Below are 27067 nucleotides of genomic sequence, written 5' to 3'. Positions count from 1 at the left end.
AACATGGGGACCCAGCCCTGGCCGGTGCGGCTCCGTGGGTAGAGCGTCAGCCTGCTGACGGAAGGGCCCGGGTTTAATGGTGGTCAAGGGCACATGCCTGGGTTGCAGGCTTGATCCCTGGCCCTGGTGGGCACGTGCAGGAGGCACCCAATGAGTGATTCTCTCATCTTTGATGTTTCTCTCTCCCTCCCTTCCTCTCAGAAATCAATAAAAATTAAACCATTAGGAACGCGGGGCACAGAATAAACAGAAGAGATCCATGGAAGCAGGGACAAGAGTCCAGCAGCACCCGGCCTCCCCTGCCGGGATTGGCGGGCTCGGCCACGCCCGCCCCGGGCCGCGGGGCTGTCAGCGCCGGGCGCGGCGCTCCGGGGCCCTGAGGGTGGCCCCGGGGCTGTCCCGGGACAGCCTTTTCCCGCCCCCCCCCCCCCCCCCCACGGAGGACGGCCGGACGGGAGCGGGGCGGGGGAGCGGGCCCAGCCCCCGGACGCCCCCTGCGGGCGGGGCAGCGTGCCCTGGGCCGAGGATCCGCTTTGTCGCCGTCCACGTGGCAGCACCGCCGGGCGGCGGGCGGGGCCGGGGCCGCCCACAGGCGGGCTGGCCGCGGCCGCGGGCCCTTTAAGGCGGCGCGGCCTGGGCGGCGGCTGTCGGAGGAAGTGCGGGGCGGGGGAAGGTGCCGCCGCTCCCGCCGCCGCCTCCGCCGACTCTCCGCCAACTTCGCGCCAAGCGGGCCGCGCGCCGCGGCCGGGCCGGGATGCGCCCGCCGGTGCTGCTGCTGCTGCCGGCGCTGCTGGGGGCCGCGGGGGGCGCGCGGGCCGAGCTGCGGGTGCGCGTGCGGCTGCCGGGCGGCCGGGTGGCCGAGGAGCGGCTGCAGGCGGACAGCGCGGGCGACAGCGTGGGCCTGGAGCTGCGGGAGCCCGACGGCGCCCTGGTCTCGCTCACCGCCGACTTCAGGAAGGTGAGCCCGCACGCCCGCCCCGGGGAGGGCGCCCCCGCCAGTGCCCGGGGCCCAGCGCCCAGACCCCAAGCCCCCCGGCCCCAAGTGCAGACCCTGCTCAAGTCCGTCCCCGCCCGGTGCCTGCGGGACAGCCCGCGCAGCCAGAGGCCCGGCTGCAGTGACGGCCAGTCCTCCTCCCGGTCCCCCTCCCCGTCCTCCTCCCCGTCCCCTTCCCGGTCCCCCTCTCCGTCCCCCTCCCTGTCCTTCTCCCCGTCCTCCTCCCCGTCCTCCTCCCCGTCCCGTCCCTTCCCGGTCCCCCTCCCGGTCATCCTCCCGGTCCTCCTCCCCGTCCCCCTCCTCGTGCCCTTCCCCGTCCCCCTCCCCGTCCCCCTCCCGGTCCCCCTCCCCGTCCTCCTCCCGTTCCCCTCCCCGTCCCCCTCCCCATCCCCGTCCCGGTCATCCTCTCGGTTCTCCTCCTCGTCCTCCTCCGGGTCCCCCTCCTCGTCCTCCTCCCGTTCCCTCCCTGTCCTCCCCGTCCCCCTCCCAGTCCCCCTCCCGGTCCCCCTCCCGGTGCCCCTCCCCGTCACCCTCTCCGTCCCCCTCCCTGTCCTCCTCCCCGTCCTCCTCCCGGTCCCCCTCCTGGTCCTCCTCCCCGTGCCCCTCCCGGTCCTCGTCCCCGTCCCCCTCCCCGTCCCCCTACCCCTACCAGACCCCCTCCCCATCCCCCTCCCGGTCCTCCTCCACATCCTCCTCCCCGTTCCCCTCTCCGTCCTACTCCCCGTCCTCCTCCTGGTCCTCCTCCCCATCCTCCTCCTGCCCCCTTCCTCCCGCTCCCCTTCTCCCGCTCCCCTCCTCCGGCTCCCCCTCCTCCGGCTCCCCCTCCTCCTGCTTCCCCTCCTCCTGTTCCCCCCTTCCTCCTGCTCCCCCTCATCCTGCTCCCCCTCCTCCTGTTCCCCCTCCTCCCGCTCCGCTTCCTCCCGCTCCCCTCCTCCGGCTCCCCCTCCTCCGGCTCCCCCTCATCCTGCTCCCCCTCCTCCTGTTCCCCCTCCTCCCGCTCCGCTTCCTCCCGCTCCCCTCCTCCGGCTCCCCCTCCTCCAGCTCCCCCTCCTCCTACTCCCCCTCCTCCTGCTCCCCCTCCTCCTGTTCCCCCCTCCTCCTGGTCCTCCTCCCCATCCTCCTCCTGCCCCCTTCCTCCCGCTCCCCCTCCTCCCGCTCCCCTTCTCCAGCTCCCCTTCCTCCCGCTCCTCCTCCTCCCGCTCCCCTCCTCCGGCTCCCCCTCCTCCTGCTCCCCCTCCTCCTGCTCCCCCTCCTCCTGCCCCCCTCCTCCCGCTCCCCTCCTCCTGCCCCCCTCCTCCCGCTCCCCCTCCTCCCGCTCCCCCTCCTCCTGTTCCCCTCCTCCTGCTCCCCTCCTCCTGCTCCCCTCCTCCTGTTCCCCTCCTCCTGCTCCCCTCCTCCTGCTCCCCCTCCTCCTGCTCCCCCTCCTCCTGTTCCCCTCCTCCTGCTCCCCTCCTCCTGTTCCCCTCCTCCTGCTCCCCTCCTCCTGCTCCCCTCCTCCTGCTCCCCCTCCTCCTGCTCCCCCTCCTCCTGCTCCCCCTCCTCCTGCTCCCCCTCCTCCTGCCCCCCTCCTCCCGCTCCCCTCCTCCTGCCCCCCTCCTCCCGCTCCCCCTCCTCCTGCTCCCCCTCCTCCTGTTCCCCTCCTCCTGCTCCCCTCCTCCTGCTCCCCTCCTCCTGTTCCCCTCCTCCTGCTCCCCTCCTCCTGCTCCCCCTCCTCCTGCTCCCCCTCCTCCTGCTCCCCTCCTCCTGCTCCCCTCCTCCTGCTCCCCTCCTCCTGCTCCCCCTCCTCCTGCTCCCCCTCCTCCCGCTCCCCTCCTCCTGCTCCCCCTCCTCCCGCTCCCCTTCTCCAGCTCCCCTTCCTCCCGCTCCTCCTCCTCCCGCTCCCCTCCTCCTGCTCCCCTCCTCCTGCTCCCCTCCTCCGGCTCCCCCTCCTCCTGCTCCCCCTCCTCCTGCTCCCCCTCCTCCTGCCCCCCTCCTCCCGCTCCCCTCCTCCTGTCCCCCTCCTCCCGCTCCCCCTCCTCCTGCTCCCCCTCCTCCTGCTCCCCCTCCTCCTGCTCCCCCTCCTCCTGTTCCCCTCCTCCTGCTCCCCTCCTCCTGTTCCCCTCCTCCTGCTCCCCTCCTCCTGCTCCCCTCCTCCTGTTCCCCTCCTCCTGCTCCCCTCCTCCTGCTCCCCCTCCTCCTGCTCCCCCTTCTCCTGTTCCCCTCCTCCTGCTCCCCTCCTCCTGCTCCCCTCCTCCTGTTCCCCTCCTCCTGCTCCCCTCCTCCTGCTCCCCCTCCTCCTGCTCCCCCTCCTCCTGTTCCCCTCCTCCTGCTCCCCTCCTCCTGTTCCCCTCCTCCTGCTCCCCTCCTCCTGCTCCCCCTCCTCCTGCTCCCCCTCCTCCTGCTCCCCCTCCTCCTGTTCCCCCCTCCTCCTGGTCCTCCTCCCCATCCTCCTCCTGCCCCCTTCCTCCCGCTCCCCCTCCTCCCGCTCCCCTTCTCCAGCTCCCCTTCCTCCCGCTCCTCCTCCTCCCGCTCCCCTCCTCCTGCTCCCCTCCTCCTGCTCCCCTCCTCCTGCTCCCCCTCCTCCTGCTCCCCCTCCTCCTGTTCCCCTCCTCCTGCTCCCCTCCTCCTGTTCCCCTCCTCCTGCTCCCCTCCTCCTGCTCCCCTCCTCCTGCTCCCCCTCCTCCTGCTCCCCCTCCTCCTGCTCCCCCTCCTCCTGCTCCCCCTCCTCCTGCCCCCCTCCTCCCGCTCCCCTCCTCCTGCCCCCCTCCTCCCGCTCCCCCTCCTCCTGCTCCCCCTCCTCCTGTTCCCCTCCTCCTGCTCCCCTCCTCCTGCTCCCCTCCTCCTGTTCCCCTCCTCCTGCTCCCCTCCTCCTGCTCCCCCTCCTCCTGCTCCCCCTCCTCCTGCTCCCCTCCTCCTGCTCCCCTCCTCCTGCTCCCCTCCTCCTGCTCCCCCTCCTCCTGCTCCCCCTCCTCCCGCTCCCCTCCTCCTGCTCCCCCTCCTCCCGCTCCCCTTCTCCAGCTCCCCTTCCTCCCGCTCCTCCTCCTCCCGCTCCCCTCCTCCTGCTCCCCTCCTCCTGCTCCCCTCCTCCGGCTCCCCCTCCTCCTGCTCCCCCTCCTCCTGCTCCCCCTCCTCCTGCCCCCCTCCTCCCGCTCCCCTCCTCCTGTCCCCCTCCTCCCGCTCCCCCTCCTCCTGCTCCCCCTCCTCCTGCTCCCCCTCCTCCTGCTCCCCCTCCTCCTGTTCCCCTCCTCCTGCTCCCCTCCTCCTGTTCCCCTCCTCCTGCTCCCCTCCTCCTGCTCCCCTCCTCCTGTTCCCCTCCTCCTGCTCCCCTCCTCCTGCTCCCCCTCCTCCTGCTCCCCCTTCTCCTGTTCCCCTCCTCCTGCTCCCCTCCTCCTGCTCCCCTCCTCCTGTTCCCCTCCTCCTGCTCCCCTCCTCCTGCTCCCCCTCCTCCTGCTCCCCCTCCTCCTGTTCCCCTCCTCCTGCTCCCCTCCTCCTGTTCCCCTCCTCCTGCTCCCCTCCTCCTGCTCCCCCTCCTCCTGCTCCCCCTCCTCCTGCTCCCCCTCCTCCTGTTCCCCCCTCCTCCTGGTCCTCCTCCCCATCCTCCTCCTGCCCCCTTCCTCCCGCTCCCCCTCCTCCCGCTCCCCTTCTCCAGCTCCCCTTCCTCCCGCTCCTCCTCCTCCCGCTCCCCTCCTCCTGCTCCCCTCCTCCTGCTCCCCTCCTCCGGCTCCCCCTCCTCCTGCTCCCCCTCCTCCTGCTCCCCCTCCTCCTGCCCCCCTCCTCCCGCTCCCCTCCTCCTGTCCCCCTCCTCCCGCTCCCCCTCCTCCTGCTCCCCCTCCTCCTGCTTCCCCTCCTCCTGCTCCCCCTCCTCCTGTTCCCCTCCTCCTGCTCCCCTCCTCCTGTTCCCCTCCTCCTGCTCCCCTCCTCCTGCTCCCCTCCTCCTGTTCCCCTCCTCCTGCTCCCCTCCTCCTGCTCCCCCTCCTCCTGCTCCCCCTTCTCCTGTTCCCCTCCTCCTGCTCCCCTCCTCCTGTTCCCCTCCTCCTGCTCCCCTCCTCCTGTTCCCCCTCCTCCTGTTCCCCCTCCTCCTGTTCCCCCTCCTCCTGCTCCCCTCCTCCTGTTCCCCTCCTCCTGCTCCCCTCCTCCTGTTCCCCCTCCTCCTGCTCCCCCTCCTCCTGCTCCCCTCCTCCTGCTCCCCCTCCTCCTGTTCCCCCATCTGAACTCCAGGGCGGTGTTGTCAAGTGTGCTCTTTTCCTAGAAAATCCAAACAGGGCTGGACCCTCAGGAAACAGACTCAACCTGCCCTTCCCACCTCCATGGTGCCTTTGCAGGAGTGAGCCTTGGGCCGCCAAGCCTGCCCTCCTGCCCCCTGCCCATGCCCACCCTGTGTGCTGTGGCTGGCACCTGGGCCCTCCCCGAGGGGCTGCTCTGCGGCCAGCCTGGCCCTGTGGCCTCGCTGCAGCCTGGAGCGCCAGCTCCGGGGCAGGAGAGGGGAGAGCTGGGCGGGGCTGGGGCCCGCGTGGCGGGCGGCCGGCTCGGGGAGGGATGTCTGTGGCCAGCTGCAGGAGCCCCATTAATCCCCAGCAGCTCACACCTTGCCATGTCTGCCGTTCTTCTCGGGCTGGCCTCTGGCCTCCAGGTTCGCAGCCGGAAGGGAGCGGCGCTGAGAGGGAGCTCCGGGCTGGGCAGTGCCGGCACCCAGGGCCCCCACCACTGCCAGGCTCCGCCCGTTCCCAGGCCTCCGAGCCTGCGGTGGGCGCCCAGGAGGTTCTGCCCAGAGTAATTAATTTCCCGCGTAGGAAAGAATGCCGGCCACAGTGTTCCTTTTGCTCCCTGCGCCGAACCCACAGGCGTGGGGGAAGCCGGTCTGCGGCGGGCGCTTGCCCTTTGTCCCCTCTGGGGAATGGCCCGACGGGAATGAGACAGGCTGAGGGCTGCGCCAGCCTTGGTCTCTGCGGGCCTGCGTGCTCATCTGGAACGGGGCGGCGCGGTGCAGCCGGCCACGCAGAGGAAGCAGTGCTCGAGCAGGCAGTGCTCACGGTGGCGCGGTGCTCAGGAGAAGCCACAGTTGTGGCTCACACCGCATCCGGGCAGGGACCCTCCCTGTCAGTTTGGGTGCAAGGAGGTTGGATGACAGACCCCAAGTCACACAGCAGGCGGCACCCTCACAGTGACCTCTTCTTGAAGCACCGAGTGTCCGAGTTCTCCAGGGAAACAGAAATCACACACACACACACACACACACACACGCGCGCGCGCGCAGACACACACACACACACACACAGATATGCAGACACAGACACACACACACACAGACACACACACACACAGACACACACACAGGGACACACACACAGATACACATGCAGACACACACAGACACATAGACATAGATACACACACACATACAGACACATATGGGACACACACACAGAGTCACGGACACACAGAGAGACACACACGGACATACACGGGCATACACACGGACACACAGACACCCACAGAGACACAGACACACACAGACACACACACAGGTATATAGATAGAGATTTTCAAATGTCATGACGTTTCAAAAATGTTTTATTCTATGGGTATTAAGCAGTTCCACTTCTAACTTCTGAGGTAATTCATCCTCTCTGCACAGTGCTGCACCAGTCTGCCTCCCACCCAGTGCCCGAGGTTCCTCTTTTCCGAATCCTTCCAGCACTTGCTGTTTGTTGACTTATTGATGGCAGCCATTCTGACAGGTGTGAGGTGACACCTCATTGTGGTGGAATTTGCATCTCTCTGATGCTCAGTGACTGAGCATTTTTTCCTATGTCTCTTGACTTTCTGAATGTCCTCTTTGGGGAAAAAGTATCCGTTCAGGTCCTTTGCCTGTTTAATTGGATTGTTTTCATTTTGGTGTTGAGTTACATAAGTTCTTCATCAGTGTTGGATATTAGCCCCTTATCAGATGTAACATTGGCAAATATCTTCTCCCATTCTCAGGTTGTTTATTCATTTTGCTGACGGTTTCCTTTGCTGTGCAAAACATTTTAGTTTGATATAGTTCCATTTGTCTATTTTTTCTTTGGTTTCTCTTGCCTGAGAAATACATCAGCAAACATATTGCTAGGAGAGATGTCTGAGATTTTGCTGCCTTATGTTTTCTTCTAGGATTTTTATGGTTTCAAGTCTTGCATTTAAGTCTGTAATCCATTTTGAGCTTATTCTTGTGTGTGGTGTAAGAAAGTAGCTTAATTTCATTTTTTGCACATCTGTCCAATTTTTCCAGCACCATTTATGGACCTGACGATCTGGATCCTATTTGTATTCTCGCCTCCTTTGGTGAATATTAATGGACCCTAGGACATGCGTTTGCTTCTGAGCTGGCTCTTCTGCCCGTTGGTCTGTCGGTCTGCGTGCCAGGCCCATGCTCTCTGATCACTGTGGCCTGGTAGTGTAGTTTACTATCAGGTGGCATGATTCCTCCAACTCTGTTCTTCTTTCTCAAGATTGCTGTGGCTATTTTGGGGGCCTTTGTGGTTTCAATAAGAAAGTAAGAGAGAGGACCCAAAAAATAAAATCAGAAATGAAAAAGGGGAATTAACAACTGATTCCACAGAAATACAAAGGATTGTAAGGAAATATTATGAAAATGATATGCCAACAAATTGGACAGGTGGGAGAAATGGACAAATCCATGGAAACATGCAATCTTCCAAAACTGAATCAGGAAGAATTCGAAAACCTGAATAGACAGATTACAGCTAATGAAATTGAAGTAGTAATCCAAAAACTCCCAACAAACAAAAGTCTTGACTTTTTGAAGATTACTACTTTCTTTTTTTTTTTTTTTAATATGTATTTTATTAATTTTGTACAGAGAGAAAGGGAGAGAGAGAGAGTCATCAATCAGCTGCCTCTTGCACACCCCCACTGGGGATATGCCCGCAACCAAGGTACATGCCCTTGACCCGAATCGAACCCGGGACCTTTCAGTCCCCAAGCCGATGCTCTATCCACTGAGCCAAACCGGTCCTGGCGAAGATTACTACTTTCTTAATGAGTCCGGGTAAAGGTCTGTCTTATGTATCTTTTCACAGAACCAGCCTTGGTTTCATTGACCTTTTTGATTGTTTCTTTAGTCTCTATTTGTTTCTTTAGCCCTGGTCTTTGTTATTCCTTTCTTCTACTCACTTTGTGCTTTGTTTATTCTTCTTTTCCAAGTTCCTTAAGTGTAAAATTAGATTGTTTATTTTTTTAAAAAAATCAGATTTTTCTTGTTTCTTGAAGTAGGCCAGTAACACTAAGAATTTCCCTCTTAGGACTGCTTTCTCTATGTTCCATAGTTTTCGAGTTGTTGTGTATTCATTTTCATTTGTTTCAAGATATTTTAATTTATTCCTTGATTTCATTGTTAACCCATTCCTTGTTCAGTAACATGTTGTTTAGCTTCCATGATGTGTTTTCAGTTTTTTTTTCTTTGATTGATTTCTACTTTCATACCATGATGGTCAGAGAAGATGCTGGGTGCCTCTCACAAGCTGGTAACCAAGGTGAGGTTTTTAAAATATATTTTTATTGATCTCAGAGAGGAAGGGAGAGGGAGAGAGGGATAGAAGTATCCATGATGAGAGAGGATCATGGAGCGGCTGCCTCCTGCACATCCCACACCTGGGGTAGACCCCGCAACCTGGGCCTGTGCCCAGACCAGGAATCGAACCCTGACCTCCTGGTTCATAGGTCGATGTTCAACCCCTGAGCCATGCCGGCTGGGCTAGCCCCGGTGGATTTCGAATGTCAACGCCTCAGCATCTTTGCAGCTGAGACTGCCCCCCTCCCCGCGGGGCCTGCGGAGCGGCGGCCGGGGCGGGCCACCCACAGGCTCACGGGTGCTGGGGGCTCGCTCTGTGCACCTTCCGCCTTCGCCCGCGTGGGCTCTGCGCCCCAAGCTCAGACTTGCAGGCGCACGGCAGGCCCCGAGTGCGGCTGCAGGCGTGTCGTGGGAGGTGCAGGCCAGGCCTTTGCCCAGCAGACGTGGTGGGCGTGATGGAAGCGGGGTGCCACAGGGTCCGCGGGCCGCGCCTCCGCGGTGCTGCTCAGGGACAGCACACGTGCTCGCCCTGTAGGTTGAAGGTGTCTCCTTGGCTGCCCCTGGGGTCTCAGCGACGGAGGGAGCGGGGGTCTGGCTGGGAATCCCGGTGAGAGGCAGCTCTGAGCCCCATCCTAGGAGCCTAGTCAGCAGGTGGTTGGGCCTGACTGGGTCAGGGCATTGTCCCCACAGGGCCAGGGGTCAGGGTGAGGGCAGTGGTGACCTTGGGGATTTGGCTGACGGAGCCCTAGGCTGAGGGCGGGGTGGGGTGGAGGGGCAGTGGGCGCAGCCCTGTGACAGCCCTGTCCCGTGCGCACCTCCTGAGGGCGGGCATGCCCTGGGCGGGAGCCTGGGTGTGCCTGGCCGCGGGCGCGGGGTCTCCGCAGGGCAGCCAGCGGCAGGGCAGCCGGCCCGGCTGGGAAGGCGGGCCGCCACCAGCACTGGCCTGAGCTCCCCTCCCCCCCCCCCCTCGCAGCAGGAGTCAGTATTGAGGTTGGCTCCGCCTGGCCTCGGGATGGCCTCAGGATCGCCCCCTGGTGTGTGTGATGAGAAGAGGCTGGACAGAAAGCTGGGGAGGGCGCTGGCGGTGGAGAGCAGGGAGGACTTGGGGAGCAGGGGGCTGCTCCATGGGAACCCCAGGGCATCCTGTCCTTTAGTCCTCGGCTCCCTGGGCTTCCCATGGAGCAGCCCCCTGTCCTTTAGTCCAGGCCTCACCCCCCAGGCGGGGCAGGGCGGAGGAGAGGCTGGCAGACTCCGGCGGAAGGCTATGGCGGGGAGGGTGGGGGACAGACCTCAGAGAGGGGAGGGCAGGATCTGCAGGGCAGTCAGGGAGGGAGGCTGCGGTGACCAGCACAGTGACTGGAGGGAGGAGGGAGGAGGGAGGACTGGGCTGCACGCGCACTGAGCCACCGGAGCCGGGCAGGGTGCGGGAAGAGCCGCAGGGCCGGCCCTGCTCAGATGCTGAGCACCTGGGTGTGAGCATTTGCAAAGCAGCAGAGGTGTGAGGAAGACGTGGCTCCGGGCGAGGTGCCAGGCCATCCCTCCGTCCCTCTGTCCCTCCATCTGTCCCTCCGTCCTTCCCTCCTTCCGTCCGTCCCTCCATCTGCACCTCTGTCCCTCCGACCCTCCGTCCCTCCATCTGTCCCTCCGTCCCTCCGTCCTTCTGTCCCTCCGTCCCTCCGTCCTTCTGTCCCTCCGTCCCTCCATCTGTCCCTCCGACCCTCTGTCCCTCCCTCTGTCCCTCCGTCCTTCTGACCCTCCCTCCATCTGTCCCTCCGTCCTTCCCTCCGTCCTTCCATCTGTCTCTCCGTCCTTCTGTCCCTCCATCCTTCCCTCCGTCCCTCCGGCCCTCCCTCCCTCCAAAATGTCCCTCCGTCCTTCCGTCCCTCCATCTGTCCCTCTGACCCTCCCTCCCTCCATCAGTCCCTCCGTCCTTCTGTCCCTCCGTCCCTCTGTCCTTCCAACCCTCCATCCCTCCATCTGTCCCTCCGACCCTCCGTCCCTCCATCTGTCCCTCTGACCCTCCCTCCCTCCATCTGTCCCTCCGTCCCTCCGTCCTTCTGTCCCTCCGTCCCTCCGTCCTTCTGTCCCTCCGTCCCTCCGTCCTTCCGTCCCTCCACCTGTCCCTCTGACCCTCCCTCCCTCCATCTGTCCCTCTGTCTTTCTGTCCCTCCATCCCTCCGTCCTTCCGTCCCTCCATCTGTCCCTCTGACCCTCCCTCCCTCCATCTGTCCCTCTGTCCCTCCGTCCCTCCATCTGTCCCTCTGTCCCTCCGTCCCTCCATCCGTCCCTCCGTCCCTCCATCCCTCCATCTGTCCCTCCGACCCTCCATCCCTCCATCTGTCCCTCCGTCCCTCCGACCCTCCATCTGTCCCTCTGTCCCTCCCTCCATCTGTCCCTCTGTCCCTCCGTCCCTCCACCCGACCCTCCGTCCCTCCATCCGTCCCTCCGTCTCTCCATCTGTCCCTCCGTCCCTCCATCCGTCCCTCCGTCCCTCTGTCCTTCCAACCCTCCATCCCTCCATCTGTCCCTCCGACCCTCCGTCCCTCCATCTGTCCCTCTGACCCTCCCTCCCTCCATCTGTCCCTCCGTCCCTCCGTCCTTCTGTCCCTCCGTCCCTCCGTCCTTCTGTCCCTCCGTCCCTCCGTCCTTCCGTCCCTCCACCTGTCCCTCTGACCCTCCCTCCCTCCATCTGTCCCTCTGTCTTTCTGTCCCTCCATCCCTCCGTCCTTCCGTCCCTCCATCTGTCCCTCTGACCCTCCCTCCCTCCATCTGTCCCTCTGTCCCTCCGTCCCTCCATCTGTCCCTCTGTCCCTCCGTCCCTCCATCCGTCCCTCCGTCCCTCCATCCCTCCATCTGTCCCTCCGACCCTCCATCCCTCCATCTGTCCCTCCGTCCCTCCGACCCTCCATCTGTCCCTCTGTCCCTCCCTCCATCTGTCCCTCTGTCCCTCCGTCCCTCCACCCGACCCTCCGTCCCTCCATCCGTCCCTCCGTCTCTCCATCTGTCCCTCCGTCCCTCCATCCGTCCCTCCGTCCCTCTGTCCCTCCATCCCTCCATCTGTCCCTCTGTCCCTCCGTCCCTCCATCTGTCCCTCTGTCCCTCCGTCCCTCCATCCGTCCCTCCGACCCTCCATCCCTCCATCTGTCCCTCCGTCCCTCCGACCCTCCATCTGTCCCTCTGTCCCTCCCTCCATCTGTCCGTCTGTCCCTCTGTCCCTCCACCCGACCCTCCGTCCCTCCATCCGTCCCTCCGTCTCTCCATCTGTCCCTCCGTCCCTCCATCTGTCCCTCGCTCCCCTCCTCCTCCGTCCCGAGGACCGTGCTGCTGGTTGTAGTCACCACCGACGAGGGGCTGCAGGTGCTGAGCCTCCGAAACCCCTGTCACCGGGCCTCTGTTCGCATGTACCGCCCTGCGTCCCACCCAGCCCTGCAGGACGTGGGCCGGTCTCCGTGGCTCCCTCACCAGCCTCCCCCGCCCAGGCCCCCACCCCGCCTTGGGCCTCTGAAGCAGGGCGGCTCCCTCCCTGTGTGGAGGGGAGGGCTCCGAGCCCAGCAGTGGCCTGAGCGTGGGGAGAGTCCGAGACCAGGAACTAGCTGCCCTTCCGGGAGCCAGGGAAGGCTCCCGGAGAGACGGGAGGGGGCGCAGGCCGGGGTTCAGGAGGCTGAGGGCCGTGGGGCCCTGTTCCCTGGGCTGCTGCTGCTCACACAGGCGTGGGGAGGGGCTGCCGCAGCCCAGCTCGGTGACCGGCGGGCCTCCTGCCTCTCCCGCCGGCCGGTGGCCCAGGCAGCGCCCCTCGCTGGGCTGAGCGCAGGTTGCCAGCGGCACCGGGAAGCAGGCCCGGGCCCTGGGAGCCCTGGCCTCCGGGCGGGCGCCTCCCTTGGACGCCGGCTGCCTTTCCTCTCGCCCCGTGGCCTGGAGCATCCCCCTCCCCTGTCCCGCTGCCCAGGGGATGCAGGGTGGCGGTCCTCTCGGCCCGGCGGAGCCTCAGCGACCTGTGTCCGCACACAGCGAGCCTCGAGGACCCCTGCAGCGGGAGGCCCCCCGGCCGTGCTCCGCGGTGGCCGCGGTGCTGGCCGCACCCGGCAGTGCGGACACACCGACGGGCTGTTCTCTGCCCGGGCTCGGAGCTCAGACAGATGGGCCTCGTGTGGCTCCGGGGCGGAGTGTCGGCCTGCGGACCAAAGGGTCTCGGGTTCAACTCCGGGCAAGGGCGGGCACCTCAGGGGCAGGCTCCTCTCAGGCCCCAGCCCGGAGGGCTCCTGCAGGAGGCAGCCAGTCCCTCCCACGGGTGTCCCGCGGCATCCCTCCCTCTGGATGCTGAGCCTCCGTCCCCCCCCCGCTGGGCCCTGAGCCTCCGTCCCCCCCGCTGGGCCCTGAGCCTCCGTCCCCCCCCCCCTGGGCCCTGAGCCTCCGTCCCCCCCTCTGGGCCCTGAGCCTCCGTCCCCCCCCCCCCCTGGGCCCTGAGCCTCCGTCCCCCCCTCTGGGCCCTGAGCCTCCGTCCCCCCCCCCCTGGGCCCTGAGCCTCCGTCCCCCCCGCTGGGCCCTGAGCCTCCGTCCCCCCCCCCTCTGGGCCCTGAGCCTCCGTCCCCCCCCCCCCTGGGCCCTGAGCCTCCGTCCCCCCCTCTGGGCCCTGAGCCTCCGTCCCCCCCCCCCTGGGCCCTGAGCCTCCGTCCCCCCCCCGCTGGGCCCTGAGCCTCCGTCCCCCCCTCTGGGCCCTGAGCCTCCGTCCCCCCCCCCTCTGGGCCCTGAGCCTCCGTCCCCCCCCCCCTGGGCCCTGAGCCTCTGCCCCCCCCCCTCTGGGCCCTGAGCCTCCGTCCCCCCCCCCCCTGGGCCCTGAGCCTCCGTCCCCCCCCCGCTGGGCCCTGAGCCTCCGTCCCCCCCTCTGGGCCCTGAGCCTCCGTCCCCCCCTCTGGGCCCTGAGCCTCCGTCCCCCCCCCCCCTGGGCCCTGAGCCTCCGTCCCCCCCTCTGGGCCCTGAGCCTCCGTCCCCCCCACCCCCCCAGTGCAGGGGGCAGAGCCCAGGGCCCCACAGGCAGGCAGGCAGGCAGGCAGCGGTCCCACCCCACACCCCCACCTCCCCTCTGCAGGGAGTGAGAGGGCCATTCCCAGCCCGCGGGAGGGGCGTTGGGCGGGTCCCTGGGGGGCCGCACCTCAGCCAGCCCCCCCCCCCCCCCCAGCACGTGAAGATCCTGCGGGCGCTGGTGCTGGGGGAGCAGGAGAAGGGCCAGCGCCACTTCCAGGCGCTCTGCTTCCTCACCCGTCTGCGCGACCAGGACATCATCCCCAGCGAGGCCATGGCCAAGCTCCGGCAGGTGAGGCCGCTGGTCCCCTCCGCCCAGCGCTCCCACCCTGCAGCACCGCATGCTGCCAGCACCAGGCCTCTGCACTCAGACCTGAACCCGACTCTGCCCGGCCACACCCGAATCAGTACCCCAGACCCCTGGTCCGCACTGAGCCCTCCCGCCCCTACAGTCAGCGCCCACTTGGGGGGCGGCTGGGTGCTCGCCCCTGCAGGTGGCTCTGCCCTCAGACCAGTGCCACCTCCTGTGCGGGCTGCAGTGGGACCTCGCCTCCTCAGAGCCTCACCTCCGCCTGTCCCTGGGTCCAGAGAGATGCCCCTCCCAGGAGCATGGAGCCGGAGGTCACCCCGCTGACACCCTGCCCCCGTCCCGGGACAGCAGGACTGGGTGCTTCTGGCCGCGGGGGAGGGTGGTGTTTCTGAGCGGCCTCAGATGGCCCAGGCCTGAGACCTCCAGCCTGGCCTGTCTGCCCAGTGACAGGGACGTGGGAGGTGATGGGGGAGGTGACGGGGGAGGTGACGGAGATGGGGGAGGGGACGGGGACGGGGGAGGTGACGGGGACGGGGGAGGTGATGGGGGAGGTGACGGGGACGGGGGAGGTGACGGGGGAGGTGACGGGGACGGGGGAGGTGATGGGGGAGGTGACGGGGACGGGGGAGGTGACGGGGGAGGTGACGGGGACGGGGGAGGGGACGGGGACGGGGGAGGGGACGGGGACGGGGGAGGTGACGGGGACGGGGGAGGTGACGGGGACGGGGGAGGTGACGGGGACGGGGGAGGTGACGGGGACGGGGGAGGTGACGGGGACGGGGGAGGTGACGGGGACGGGGGAGGTGACGGGGACGGGGGAGGTGATGGGGGAGGTGACGGGGGAGGTGACGGGGACGGGGGAGGTGACGGGGACGGGGGAGGTGACGGGGACGGGGGAGGTGACGGAGATGGGGGAGGGGACGGGGACGGGGACGGGGGAGGTGACGGGGACGGGGGAGGTGACGGGGACGGGGGAGGTGACGGGGACGGGGGAGGTGACGGGGACGGGGGAGGTGACGGGGGAGGTGACGGGGACGGGGGAGGTGACGGGGACAGGGGAGGTGACGGGGACGGGGGAGGTGACGGGGACAGGGGAGGTGATGGGGACGGGGGAGGTGACGGGGACGGGGGAGGGGACGGGGACGGGGGAGGGGACGGGGACGGGGGAGGTGACGGGGACGGGGGAGGTGACGGGGACGGGGAGGTGACGGGGACAGGGGAGGTGATGGGGACGGGGGAGGTGACGGGGACAGGGGAGGTGACGGGGACGGGGGAGGTGACGGGGACGGGGGAGGGGACGGGGACGGGGGAGGGGACGGGGACGGGGGAGGTGACGGGGACAGGGGAGGTGACGGGGACGGGGGAGGTGACGGGGACGGGGGAGGGGACGGGGACGGGGGAGGGGACGGGGACGGGGGAGGTGACGGGGACGGGGGAGGTGACGGGGACGGGGGAGGTGACGGGGACGGGGACGGGGGAGGTGACGGGGACGGGGGAGGTGACGGGGACGGGGGAGGTGACGGAGATGGGGGAGGGGACGGGGACGGGGACGGGGGAGGTGACGGGGACGGGGGAGGTGACGGGGACGGGGGAGGTGACGGGGACGGGGGAGGTGACGGGGACGGGGGAGGTGACGGGGACGGGGGAGGTGACGGGGACGGGGGAGGTGATGGGGGAGGTGACGGGGGAGGTGACGGGGGCGGGGGAGGGGACGGGGGAGGTGACGGGGACGGGGGAGGTGACGGGGACGGGGGAGGTGACGGGGACGGGGGAGGTGACGGGGGAGGTGACGGGGACGGGGGAGGTGACGGGGACAGGGGAGGTGACGGGGACGGGGGAGGTGACGGGGACGGGGGAGGGGACGGGGACGGGGGAGGTGACGGGGACGGGGGAGGGGACGGGGACGGGGGAGGGGACGGGGACGGGGGAGGGGACGGGGACGGGGGAGGTGACGGGGGAGGTGACGGGGACGGGGGAGGTGACGGGGACAGGGGAGGTGACGGGGACGGGGGAGGTGACGGGGACGGGGGAGGGGACGGGGACGGGGGAGGGGACGGGGACGGGGGAGGTGACGGGGACGGGGGAGGTGACGGGGACGGGGGAGGTGACGGGGACGGGGACGGGGGAGGTGACGGGGACGGGGGAGGTGACGGGGACGGGGGAGGTGACGGGGACGGGGGAGGTGACGGGGACGGGGGAGGTGACGGGGACGGGGGAGGTGACGGGGACGGGGGAGGTGACGGGGACGGGGGAGGGGACGGGGACGGGGGAGGTGACGGGGGCGGGGGAGGGGACGGGGGAGGGGACGGGGACGGGGGAGGTGACGGGGACGGGGGAGGGGACGGGGACGTGGCGCCCTCAGACTGGCCAGGCGCTGAGACGCCAGGGCACCCACACGTGTCGGGATGGCCTTCTCCTCCACAGAAGAACCCCCGTGCGGTGCGTCAGGCGGAGGAGGCTCGGGGCCTGGAGCGGCTGCACATGGACGTGGCTGTGAACTTGAGCCAGGGGGCCCTGCTGAGCCCCCACCTGCACAGTGTGTGTGCTGAGGCCACGGATGCCGTCTACACCCGCCAGGAGGACGTCCGGTTCTGGCGGGAGCAAGGTGCGCGGGTCTGCCCTCAGACAGGATGGAGCGGGTGCGGGTGGGGCTCAGGGGAGGGACCTCCTCCGGGCTGGGCGTGGGCCCCGGGAAAGGGCCCTCCTGGACGACGGCTCCCGGCCCATCTTGGTGAGGCACCGGTGGGCCAGGCACCGGTGGGCGGGGGAGGCAGACTCCCGTGGGCTGCGCCCCAAACTGAAGCACCAGCCTGACATCTCCCCGAGGCTGGTCCCCAGTGGCCACTGCCGCCTCCCGCAGCCCTGCCCATCCCGTCGGCCCCACGCCCTGGCATCCTGAGCTCCCGGTGCCCCCTGCCCTCCCTCCTGGTCCCCCTCAGGCTCCTGACTTCCCCCTGTGCCCGCAGCCAGCAGGCGGGCATCCCCCCTCCGTCGAGCGGGAGGCTGACACTCCCTGACGGGCGCTAGCTCCTGGGGTGATGAGGTGCCAGAGTCCCGACGGCTGGGCCCTCTGCCAGGGGACGCCCCTCCCCTGACCTGCCTCTCTCCCCCTGACCTTGCACCCCCCCCAGGTGTGGACAGCTCCATGTTCAAGGCTCTGCCCACGGACACAGAACAGGCGCTGCCTCACTGCGGGCAGGCGGGGGACCGGGGTGCGCCCTGTGTCTGCCACTACAGCCTGCGCCTGGCCTGGTACCCCTGCATGCTCAAGTACTGCCACAGCCGGGACCGCCCCGCGCCCTACAAGTGCGGCATCCGCAGCTGCCAGAAGAGCTACAGCTTCACCTTCCTCGTGCCTCAGCGGCAGCTGTGCCCCTGGGGGGAGGACCCCTAGCCGGGGAGCGGGGACTCAGCACACTCCCCGCCCCCGAGGCCTTCCTCCCCCCGGCCCCTCTCCTCAGCCCAGAGCCTGTGAAGAGGGGGTGGTGTGCGGGTCAGCGTGACTGCAGCCCCTCCCCTGTGTCTGACGGAAGGGGCTCTGCACACTGCACCCCTCCTTCAGCCCCCCAATTTCACGCCACCAATGCCAGCCAGTGATTCTCCTGTTGAACTCTGCAGGTTTAGACCCCGCAAAGTGCCTTTTCCTGGGCCCACGCCCAGCAGCCACTGTGCCTTCCGGCAGAGGCCTGGCCACAGGCGGGCACCTCACCCTCTGAGCGGAGTCCTGTCTGCCGGCTCTGGCATGGGGGAGCGTGACGATGAGGAAAACTTGAATTTTTAGTGCAAAGTATTTATCGTTTCTACCAGAAATTAAACGTTTCCATTTCTACTTGATGGGCTGGCCAGTGCTGCCCCAGTTGTGGAACCAGTGGGGCAGGGGCAGGGGGTAGGAGGGTCACTGGGTTACAGATGAACCCTGCACTGGGAAGAGGAGGCAGACACAGGTGAACAAGCCAGACAGTGGGAAGATGGAGTATTCCAGTCAAGAGAGATGATGGACATTCCAGAACCAGACTTCCAGGCTTCAAATCCTGAGGGTCTAGCTTCTTCTTCGCTGTGCAGTCTTGGTCAAGTTCTCCTTTCTGCCTCAGCCCTCTCAGCAGTGAAATCAGCTTAATTGTGAGATGTGAGTTCCCCCCTGCCAGGTGCCCAGCAGGGTGTTACTATGATTACCTCACTAGAGGCCCAGCGCACGAATCCGTGCACCCGGGGGGGCCTCAGCCTGGCCTGCAGGATCCGGCTGAAGCCACCTCTCTGACGTTCCCTGAGGGGCCCCAGGTTTCGAGAGGGCACAGGCCAGGCCAAGGGACCCCACGGGTGCACGATCAGGGCCTGGGAGGGATGTGGGAGATTGGCCAGCCGGGGAGGGACCGAGGGAGGACTCCAGGGTGTGTCCAGCCCATCTCACTCAGTCCCGATCGGCTGGACCCCAACAGCAAGCTAACCTATCCGTCAAGCATATGCTCCCTGGTGGTCAGTGCACGTCATAGCAAGCAGTTGAATGGCCTTAGCATATCATTAGCATATTACACTTTGATTGGTTGAACAGACAACTGGGAGACTGGACACTTAGCATATTAGGCTTTTATTATATAGGATTTCTGTCCATGAAGGAGCCGACGTCCTCATTCTAACCCAGATCACCAGCCCACATTCCGAAGCCCCTCCCTTCGACATGCAGAGGCTGTCGCTGCGCGCTAGGCCGGAGGCCGCAGGACTCCCAGAGGACAGATGGACAATGGACTTACTGCCCAAAGCCCTGGAGGCCGGGGATGTGGGTGGAGGCTGACAGGTGGTGAGTTTGGCAAGGTGGGGGTGGGTATGCTCCGGGCTGGAAAGTCCCGGGTCCCAGCTCCTCAGGAAGAGCGGACCAGGGGAGTCAGCCTCCTCACAGGCCGTGGAGAAGGGCAGCCCCCCCACTCTGCTCCCAGCACCCCAGAACAGGCTACAGCTGCCCTGAACCTGAACCTGCAGGCTGGAGGGGGGCTGCGAGCCAGGCGTGGCCACGGCCATAGTTAGGCGGGCGTTCCTCTCTGACCCTGTTTGCAAGGATAAGATTCAGCCGCAGCAGAGGGGGTGGGGTGGGGCATTGCCCCGGCTCTCCAGCCTCCCCTCCTGCACTTATGGCCTTGGGCCGGAGCCCTCAGCCCTCCTGGGGATGAAGGAGGCACTACTTGGAGAAGGCACCTTCCACCCTGTTTGTCTGCCTTTTTGTTTATTTTAAATCCTCACCTGAGGACTTCCCATTGATTCTCAGGGAGAGTGGAAGGGAGAGGGAGAGACAGACAGGAACATGGACGCAAGAGAGACACATTGATTGGTTACCCCCCCTCCCCCCCCACGTGCCCGGCCAGGGCTTAGGGCCGGGGAGGAGCCTGCACGCGAGGTACGTGCCCTAGACCAGAATCGAACCTGGGACTCTTCAGTCCACAGGCCGACGCTCTGTTCACTGAGCCACACCGGCCAGGGCCTATGTGTCTGCTTTTATTGAGGGAGTGAGGTCTCCACATCATATGCCTTCCCTACTCACTTTCAAAATAGCTGAAATCAATACTTTTGTAAAAAGTAATATTTTCAAGACTTGGAGTGTTTTCTGATATTCTTTTGGGACGGCCCCTGCCTGGGGCCCCTGCTCTGTGTCGGTCATGGGGATGAGAATTAAAGTCCCCTGAGGCCTGGGCCAAGCCACCAGGGCACCCCAGTTCCACCACTGGGGCCGGGCGTCGGGGCCGGGAGCGGGTGACAGACGTGGCTGCGGCCTGAGTGCGGCGGCGCAGTGCTGGCTCCGGGTGCCGGGTGCGGGGCCCCTTCCTCCGCCCCCCCCCCCCCCCCCCGTGGGCTCCTGGGAGGGTCCGGGACGCCTTATGGGCGTGGCTCTGCTCCCCAGCGGTCGCCCACCCCGTGACCAGCCCCAGTCCAGGGCCCCAGCTCCCTGGCGCCCGCTCAGACCCTCAGGCCGGCAGTGCGAGGCCGGTCCTCGCCCGCGCGTGGCGGGTCTGAGGGAGAGGCTTCTGAGGAAGTAGTCCCTGAGAGTGTGGAGTCTGTAAGTCCAACATCCTCACGGGCTGGCCGCTTAGGCAAAACCTGGAGTCTTTGTGTCGTTGCTAATCGTCAGCCGAGGACTTTTCGAATGGAAGGGAGTGGGGAGGAGATGTCAGTATGAGAAAGACATGGAGCGGCTGCCTCTCACAGGCCTCAGCCAGGGCTGGGGATGAGCCCGCACCCCAGGCACATGTCCTTGACCCTTCAGTCCGCAGGCCGATGCTCTAGCCACTGAGCCACACCGGCCAGGGCAGGACTCCTGATGCCCGAGTGCCCGCTGGGAACGCGGCAGGGCTCTGGCTCCAGTCCGGGCGGAGCTGCTGCTTTCCTTTAAGCCACAGGTGTCAAACACAAGGCCCGCGGGCCATGTCCAGCCCGCCAGGCCTTGCAATGTGGCCCGCACCGCGCTGTCATCACTGCACTCCGCTGTCAGTTTATGACATTGTCAGTTTATGACTGTTCAGTAAACCATTCGGCCCTCGATTTAGGCTGGATTTTAGATTTTGGCCCCTTCTCTGATTGAGTTCGACACCCCTACTTTAAGCCCTCAGCTGGTGCCGAGACCGGCCGGCGGTGCCGGTTGAGGCCTAGGCAGACGGGCGCCAGCGCGGGCGGCTGCGGTCCCTCTGCTCGGCACACCGCGCTGCAGCTTGGGTCTCTCTTCCTCTCTCAAATCCATGAACATTTCTTCTGGTGAAGATTTAAAAAAACACAGCTTCCCAGCAACCTGGAGACAAGCGTTAGCCTAGACCAGCACATAGCGGGCGCCACCCTCCCCCTTGGCCAGCACCCGCACCTGCAGGCTGGTCCAGACTGCAGCCACCGCCTCGGCTGTCCCCTCTCAGCCCCGCCCGTCGGTCCTCAGCCTCCCAGCCTGTGCCCACGGCCCCTCTGGGCCCGCACCGGCCGCACCTCTGCCAGCCAGCTGCCCGAGAGGCTGAGACCCAGGGCAGAACCGGACTCCACAGCTGTCCCTGCTCGGCCGCCCTCCCCTCACATCCAAAGGCTCTTCCTCCTCTGCTCCTCAGCCTCCTCTTCCCTCTCCATGACCCTTTTCCCCACCCCTGTCTCCCCTTCCCCCTTCCTCCTCTCCCCTTTCCTCTCCCCCTCCCACTCTCCCTCCCCGCTCCCCTCTCTTCTCTCCCCTCTCCCTCTCCCTTCCCCACCCCCCTCTCCCCTCTCCACCCCTTTCCCCACTCCTTTCTCCCCACCCCTTTCCCCTCTCTCCTCTCTCCCCTCTCCCCCTCCCCGCTCCTCTCTCCCCTCCCCCTCCCATCTCCCCAGTGGTTCTGTTCCCCGTAGAGACCTGGCTGGTGACCACAGTGTCCCCAAGGGGCCCAGGGTAGGAGCCGTGGGGGGCGGGGCAAGGATGAGGGGTGCACTCGGGGAGAAGGCCCACCTGAAGGGCTTCCTCAGCAGGAGAGAAGGAGAAGCACAAGCAGGCGCAGGCCCGGCCTGGGGAGCCACGCCCTGGGGGCCGGGGGGCGGGGTGCAGTCCCTGTGGCTCCCTCCAGGCTCAGACCCCTCTTCCAGCTGCCTCCTGCCCTGAGGTGCTGTCCCTTCACCCCACCCTGGCCGTCAGGCTGCCCTGGCCCCTCTTCTCGTCCTCCTCCTCCCTGCTTCTGCCCATCGCCCTGGAAGGAGTCCACTCACCCTCAGCTCCAGGCCTTCCCTCCCTGCCTGTCCTGCCTCTCCCTCCCGGAGCCTGCGAGCGCACAGCGACCGGCCTGCGGCACACAGCCTGTCCCTGGAGCTGGCGAGCTGGCCCGCACCCATGGCCTCCCTCTGAGCTCTGAGCTCGGGCCGCCTGCTGGGAGCCTGTCTGTGCTCCTTGCCCCCCCCCCCCCCATCTCACTTGGGGCCTTTCCGATGCCCATGCTGTCGCCTGGTCGCTGGCCTGTAGCATCGCAGCTGGGCGCTCCGGGGGGGTGGGGTCTGGGTGCCATCCCTTCCCAGCTCCCTGCCCAGTGGCAGCGGCAGTGGGTCCTCGATTGGGGCTCTGAGTGCGGGAAAGACGAGTCCCTGGCGCCCTCCTGTGGGCTGCTCAGATGCTGCAGAGATGACCGGCCGCAGGACTGACCCCCAGAAGGCCAGGTCTCCTTCCGCTTGTCGCCTGGGCAGAGCCTGATGACCTGCTGGGGTTCCAGGGTACAATCTGGCCTTTGTTGGGGAGCAGGGACCAGAGGGCCCAGCAGCATTCTGAAGCTCAGTGTCTGTCTGTCCGGCACTGGGCCCTCACCTTTGACCCCCCAACCCCCAACCCCCCACGCTCAGCCCCGGCAGGCTCTTCCCGGGGGTGCAGGCTCTTCCCGGGGGTGCAGGCTCTCCCCGGGGGTGCAGGGTCCTGAGACCTGCGGGGAGGCGCTCGGCAGGCTCACAGCCCTCTCACCACAAGAGGGCGCCGTGGACTTAGCCTTGCCCTGAACATAAGGGAGAACCTGAGCCCGCCTGGTCCCAGGGAGCCTGCGGAGGCAGAGCTCTGCGGAAGGGGCAGCCCCAAGATCAGAAATGGACATTTAAAAACAGAGTGGCCCCGCTGGTGTGGCTCAGTGAATAGAGCATTGGCCTGTGGACTGAAGGGTCCAGGGTTCGATTTCCAGACAGGGCACAGGCCCAGGTTATGGGCTGGGTCCCCGGTGTGGGGCATGCAGGAGGCAGCCGATCCATGGTTCCCTCTCATCACTGATGTTTCTCTCTCCCTCTCCCTTCCTCTCTGAACTCAATAAAAATATTTTTGAGTAAATAAAGCAGCGTTGTTATGCCGTTTTAACATAAAACACTTCTTAGCATGTTCTGGTGTTTGGAACTTCCAGTGCAGAATGGGTGGTGAGTGTGCGGGCGGAGCTGGGTCCCGGGGGCGTGGGAGGCCTGGTGGCCAGCATCGGGGACACGGGCAGGGAGAGCCCTCACTCCCACTCTTCTCCGGTCCAATCCCCAGAAACGGTGGCTGTCATGGTTCCCAGAGCACTCTCGCTCAGGGCCCTGACCCCCCACACCCTCTTCTGCAGTCCTCTGGCCCCGCGTGCGCCGAGTGTGATGGGCTCCGAGCTCGTCCTGGCGTCTCCTGGTTCCCGTCAGCCTTTGGAGCAGCTGAGCTTGGACGATCCCCGCGTGGCCCCGCAGGGAGCTGCTCCACGCGGCCCGCTGGGCCGGCGTCTGGCCCGCAGGAGGCTAGAAGGGACTTGCTGCTTGGTGGCCTTCCAGCCCGGCTCCCCACCTCCTCAGCGCTGACAGCTCAATCCCGCTGACGGACAGGAGCCGGTGCCAGCAGGGCTGCGCCCAGGAGGCCCTGCGCTCTGCTCCTGCCGGACGGCGGGGGCCCAGGCCCCGCAGCGTGTCTGGAAGGGAGGCCTGGTTTCCGTGTGTTTGGAGACCGAGCCTGGGAGCTAGAGTTCCTAGCAGTGCTGCCCAGGGGACCCGGGCGGAGGGCCCGCCTCGGTTTGGGGACCACAGCGTCCTGGAGGGAGGGAGACTGCGAGGGGAGGGGAAGCGGCCCAGGGAGAGGTCATTTGCATGTTATTTGCATAGGGCTCTCCTGATGTCCAAAGGCTCTGAAATTTCCTGTCCCTCTTCTTCCAGCCTTTCTTCCTCTGTTCCTGTTAACCCCAGGCCATCCTCCCTCTCCCCTGGCTTTCCTCTCCCAAACAGCCGAGTGGACTGCCAGCTCCAGGGCTGGCACCCCACCTCTTTTGTCTGCCAGAGCCCACACAGCTGAATTCAGGGGGCTCCATCGGGGGAAAGGGGAGGGCAACGGGGTCTTTGAGTTCCTGTTTAGGGCAGCTCATTGAAAGTCAGGGAGAGGAGGACTCAAACCTGTCCACATGGAGCCTGAGCGGGAGGAGCAGGTGGGGCAGAGTGGCGGGCCTCTGGGCAGGTGGCTTGTCCTGTGACCTCGTACAGAGGACGCCTGTGTGCGTTCCGAGGCCCCGGAGGGAGAGCAGAGGAGACAGGCCAGGCACAAGGCCGCTGACTGCGGCTTTGGGCTTAGAGCAGGCGTGCTTGGCTGGAATCCCTCCCCCTCTGCCCTCTGCGTTGCTCTCCGTGAACCCCAGTCTCCTCTAGAGAAGGAGCCTAAAATTATATCTTCTGCCCTCGCCAGTGTGGCTCAGTGTCGCCTGCGGGCCACAGGGTCCCGGGTTCGATTCTGGTCAAGGACACATGCCAGGGTTGTGGGCTCCTTCCTGACCCGGCCCTGGTCAGAGGCATGATGGAGGCAACCAGTTGATATTTCTCTCTTTCCCTCTCTTCCACTCTCTTTAAAAATCAGTGGGAAAGTATCCTCCCCTGACGATTTAAAGTAAAATGACCCCTCCCTTCTCGGCTGTGCTGACCAAGATGCCCAGCAGGCGGAGCTCTCCCGACTCCTGGTGGAAAAGGAGTGAGCGAGGAAAGAACGGGGCATCATGTCGCCCCCGCCCACCCTCCCACAACCCACGTCTGACACCCAAGGCTGTGCTTCAACTGTCCGTCCTGTCCCTGGACCTCCCCCACCTCCCCACCCCCCGGCCCGAACCCCAGGCCCGGGCACTGGAAGGCCCCGGGTGTCATCAGGCGCATGCTCCCCTGCTTCAGTGTAACTGCCCGAGGACAGGAGAACCGCCCGAACAGCAGAGTCAGACCTCCCTGCACACAGCCATGCAAATGACATGCAGCAAATCGGGATGGGGACGTCCCAGGCAGGCACACCGGATATATAAAATGTGCTTTGTAGGATGGTGGTAGGTGAGGTGCAATTGCAGGTCAGAAATGGACCCCAGGAAAGGGGCCTGCCAGCAGGGAGGGGGGGGAGAGGAGGCAGAGGGGAGGGAGGGAGAAGAGGCAGAGGGGAAGGATGGAGAGGAGGCAGATGGGAGGGAGGGAGAGGAGGCAGAGGGGAAGGAGGGAGAGGAGGCAGAGGGGAGGGATGGAGAGGAGGCAGATGGGAGGGAGGGAGAGGAGGCAGATGGGAGGGAGGGAGAGGAGGCAGAGGGGAAGGAGGGAGAGGAGGCAGAGGAGAAGGAGGGAGAGGAGGCAGAGGGGAGGGAGGGAGAGGAGGCAGAGGGGAAGGAGGGAGAGGAGGCAGAGGAGAAGGAGGGAGAGGAGGCAGATGGGAGGGATGGAGAGGAGGCAGAGGGGAGAGAGGGGAGGGAGGGAGAGGAGAAGGAGGGAGAGGAGGCAGAGGGGAGGGAGGGAGAGGAGGCAGAGGGGAAGGAGGGAGAGGAGGCAGATGGGAGGGAGGGAGAGGAGGCAGATGGGAGGGAGGGAGAGGAGGCAGAGGGGAAGGAGGGAGAGGAGGCAGAGGAGAAGGAGGGAGAGGAGGCAGAGGGGAGGGAGGGAGAGGAGGCAGAGGGGAAGGAGGGAGAGGAGGCAGAGGAGAAGGAGGGAGAGGAGGCAGAGGGGAGGGAGGGAGAGGAGGCAGAGGGGAAGGATGGAGAGGAGGCAGATGGGAGGGAGGGAGAGGAGGCAGATGGGAGGGAGGGAGAGGAGGCAAAGGGGAAGGAGGGAGAGGAGGCAGAGGAGAAGGAGGGAGAGGAGGCAGATGGGAGGGAGGGAGAGGAGGCAAAGGGGAAGGAGGGAGAGGAGGCAGAGGAGAAGGAGGGAGAGGAGGCAGAGGGGAGGGAGGGAGAGGAGGCAGAGGGGAAGGAGGAGAGGAGGCAGAGGGGAAGGATGGAGAGGAGGCAGATGGGAGAGAGGGAGAGGAGGCAGATGGGAGGGAGGGAGAGGAGGCAGAGGGGAGAGAGGGGAGGGAGGGAGAGGAGGCAGAGGGGAAGGAGGGAGAGGAGGCAGAGGAGAAGGAGGAGAGGAGGCAGAGGGGAGGGATGGAGAGGAGGCAGAGGGGAGAGAGGGGAGGGAGGGAGAGGAGGCAGAGGGGAAGGAGGGAGAGGAGGCAGAGGAGAAGGAGGGAGAGGAGGCAGAGGGGAGGGATGGAGAGGAGGCAGAGGGGAGAGAGGGGAGGGAGGGAGAGGAGGCAGGAGGGGAAGGAGGGAGAGGAGGCAGAGGAGAAGGAGGGAGATGAGGCAGAGGGGAAGGATGGAGAGGAGGCAGAGGGGAGGGATGGAGAGGAGGCAGAGGGGAGGGAGGGAGAGGAGGCAGAGGGGAGTGGAGGGAAGGACAGGCAGAGGTACTAGTGGGCCTCTCTGGACTCACTGGGCAGAGAAGTTGGTTGATCTCTTTCCGCAGCGGGAAGAATGGGTGGCTTGCCCCCCCCCCCCCCACCCCCATGGGGCGGGGGAGGAGACAATGTGGCTGCGGAGGGAGGTCTCTGTATCTGAAGATGCACTTCTGGCCCTAGCTGGTTTGGCTTAGTGGATAGAGTGTCTGCCTGCGGACTGAAGGGTCCAGGTTCGATTCTGGTCAAGGGCACAGGCCTGGGTAAAGGCCTTGATCCCCCATGGGTGCGTGCACCTCTGAAGCCCTTCCTATTCCCCCCGGTTACCTTCCTGGGAGCCAAGGACCCAGGCAGTGGCAGGCGGGACCAGCCTGGTAGCACGGGCAGGGGGCAGAGCAGCCCGCAGAGCGGCTGTGGCTGACAGCCGGGCTAGGACCAGGGCTGTGGCTCTTTGGGGAGAGGCCAGGCCAGGCCTGCTCCCACAGGAAGTGCGTTGGAACTGTGAGCAGAGGGAGGGAGCCTGCAGCCTCTCCTGTCCCGTCTGTACAATGGAAACAATAACAGCCTGGTTTTCCGAGCTGTGATAACAGGACACGCGGTGCTTTCCCGTGTCAGCACGGTGCTGCAGAGCCCGGGCAACAAACGCTGTGTGAAACGGGTGCGGGCGGCTGGGGAGGACAGCAGAGCCGCCGGCGGAGGCCTGCGGGGAGGACGGGCACAGGGTGCTCTGCGCTGACCGCACAGGGGCCTTGCCTTGGCACCCTTCACGGACACCTAAAGCGTGTGTGTGTGGGGGTCAGGTCTGTGATGGGTGCACAGGGCACTGGAATGGGGGTCCAGAGACCGGCTCCCGCCAGGAGCCGTGTGACCCTGTCACCGCCGGAGGGTGCCGCCCGTGTACAGACGAGTGGCCTGAGTCCGAGGGAAAGCCGTGTTTCCTGTCACCCAGAGGATTCCCAAACAGATCTTGCGGCACCCCGCGGCGCCCGCGCCCCATCTCCAGCGCAGGTGCAGCCCAGCGCCCGCGGCCTCGGCCAAAGGGCCATCGGAGTCCGGCCGCCAGGG

At 66.1% G+C, this 27067-nt stretch overlaps 1 protein-coding gene across 1 annotated transcript; it reads left to right on the top strand.

Annotated features, from left to right (window-relative positions):
* The first annotated feature begins 633 nt into the window (after positions 1-633).
* Positions 634-17706, top strand: OAF (out at first homolog). The gene is made up of 4 exons (XM_084907453.1): positions 634-958; positions 13720-13854; positions 16297-16477; positions 17004-17706. The coding sequence occupies exons 1-4, from the start codon at positions 755-757 to the stop codon at positions 17264-17266; spliced, it is 783 nt and encodes a 260-aa protein (XP_084763579.1). The 5' UTR covers positions 634-754; the 3' UTR covers positions 17267-17706.
* The last annotated feature ends 9361 nt before the right edge of the window (positions 17707-27067 follow it).

This window comes from Pipistrellus hanaki, assembly GCF_964339955.1.
Source record: "Pipistrellus hanaki genome assembly, contig: scaffold_89, whole genome shotgun sequence".
In the NCBI taxonomy this organism is placed as follows: domain Eukaryota; kingdom Metazoa; phylum Chordata; class Mammalia; order Chiroptera; family Vespertilionidae; genus Pipistrellus; species Pipistrellus hanaki.
Note: the sequence above shows the minus strand (reverse complement) of the source record. Positions and strands in the feature narration are given on the sequence as shown.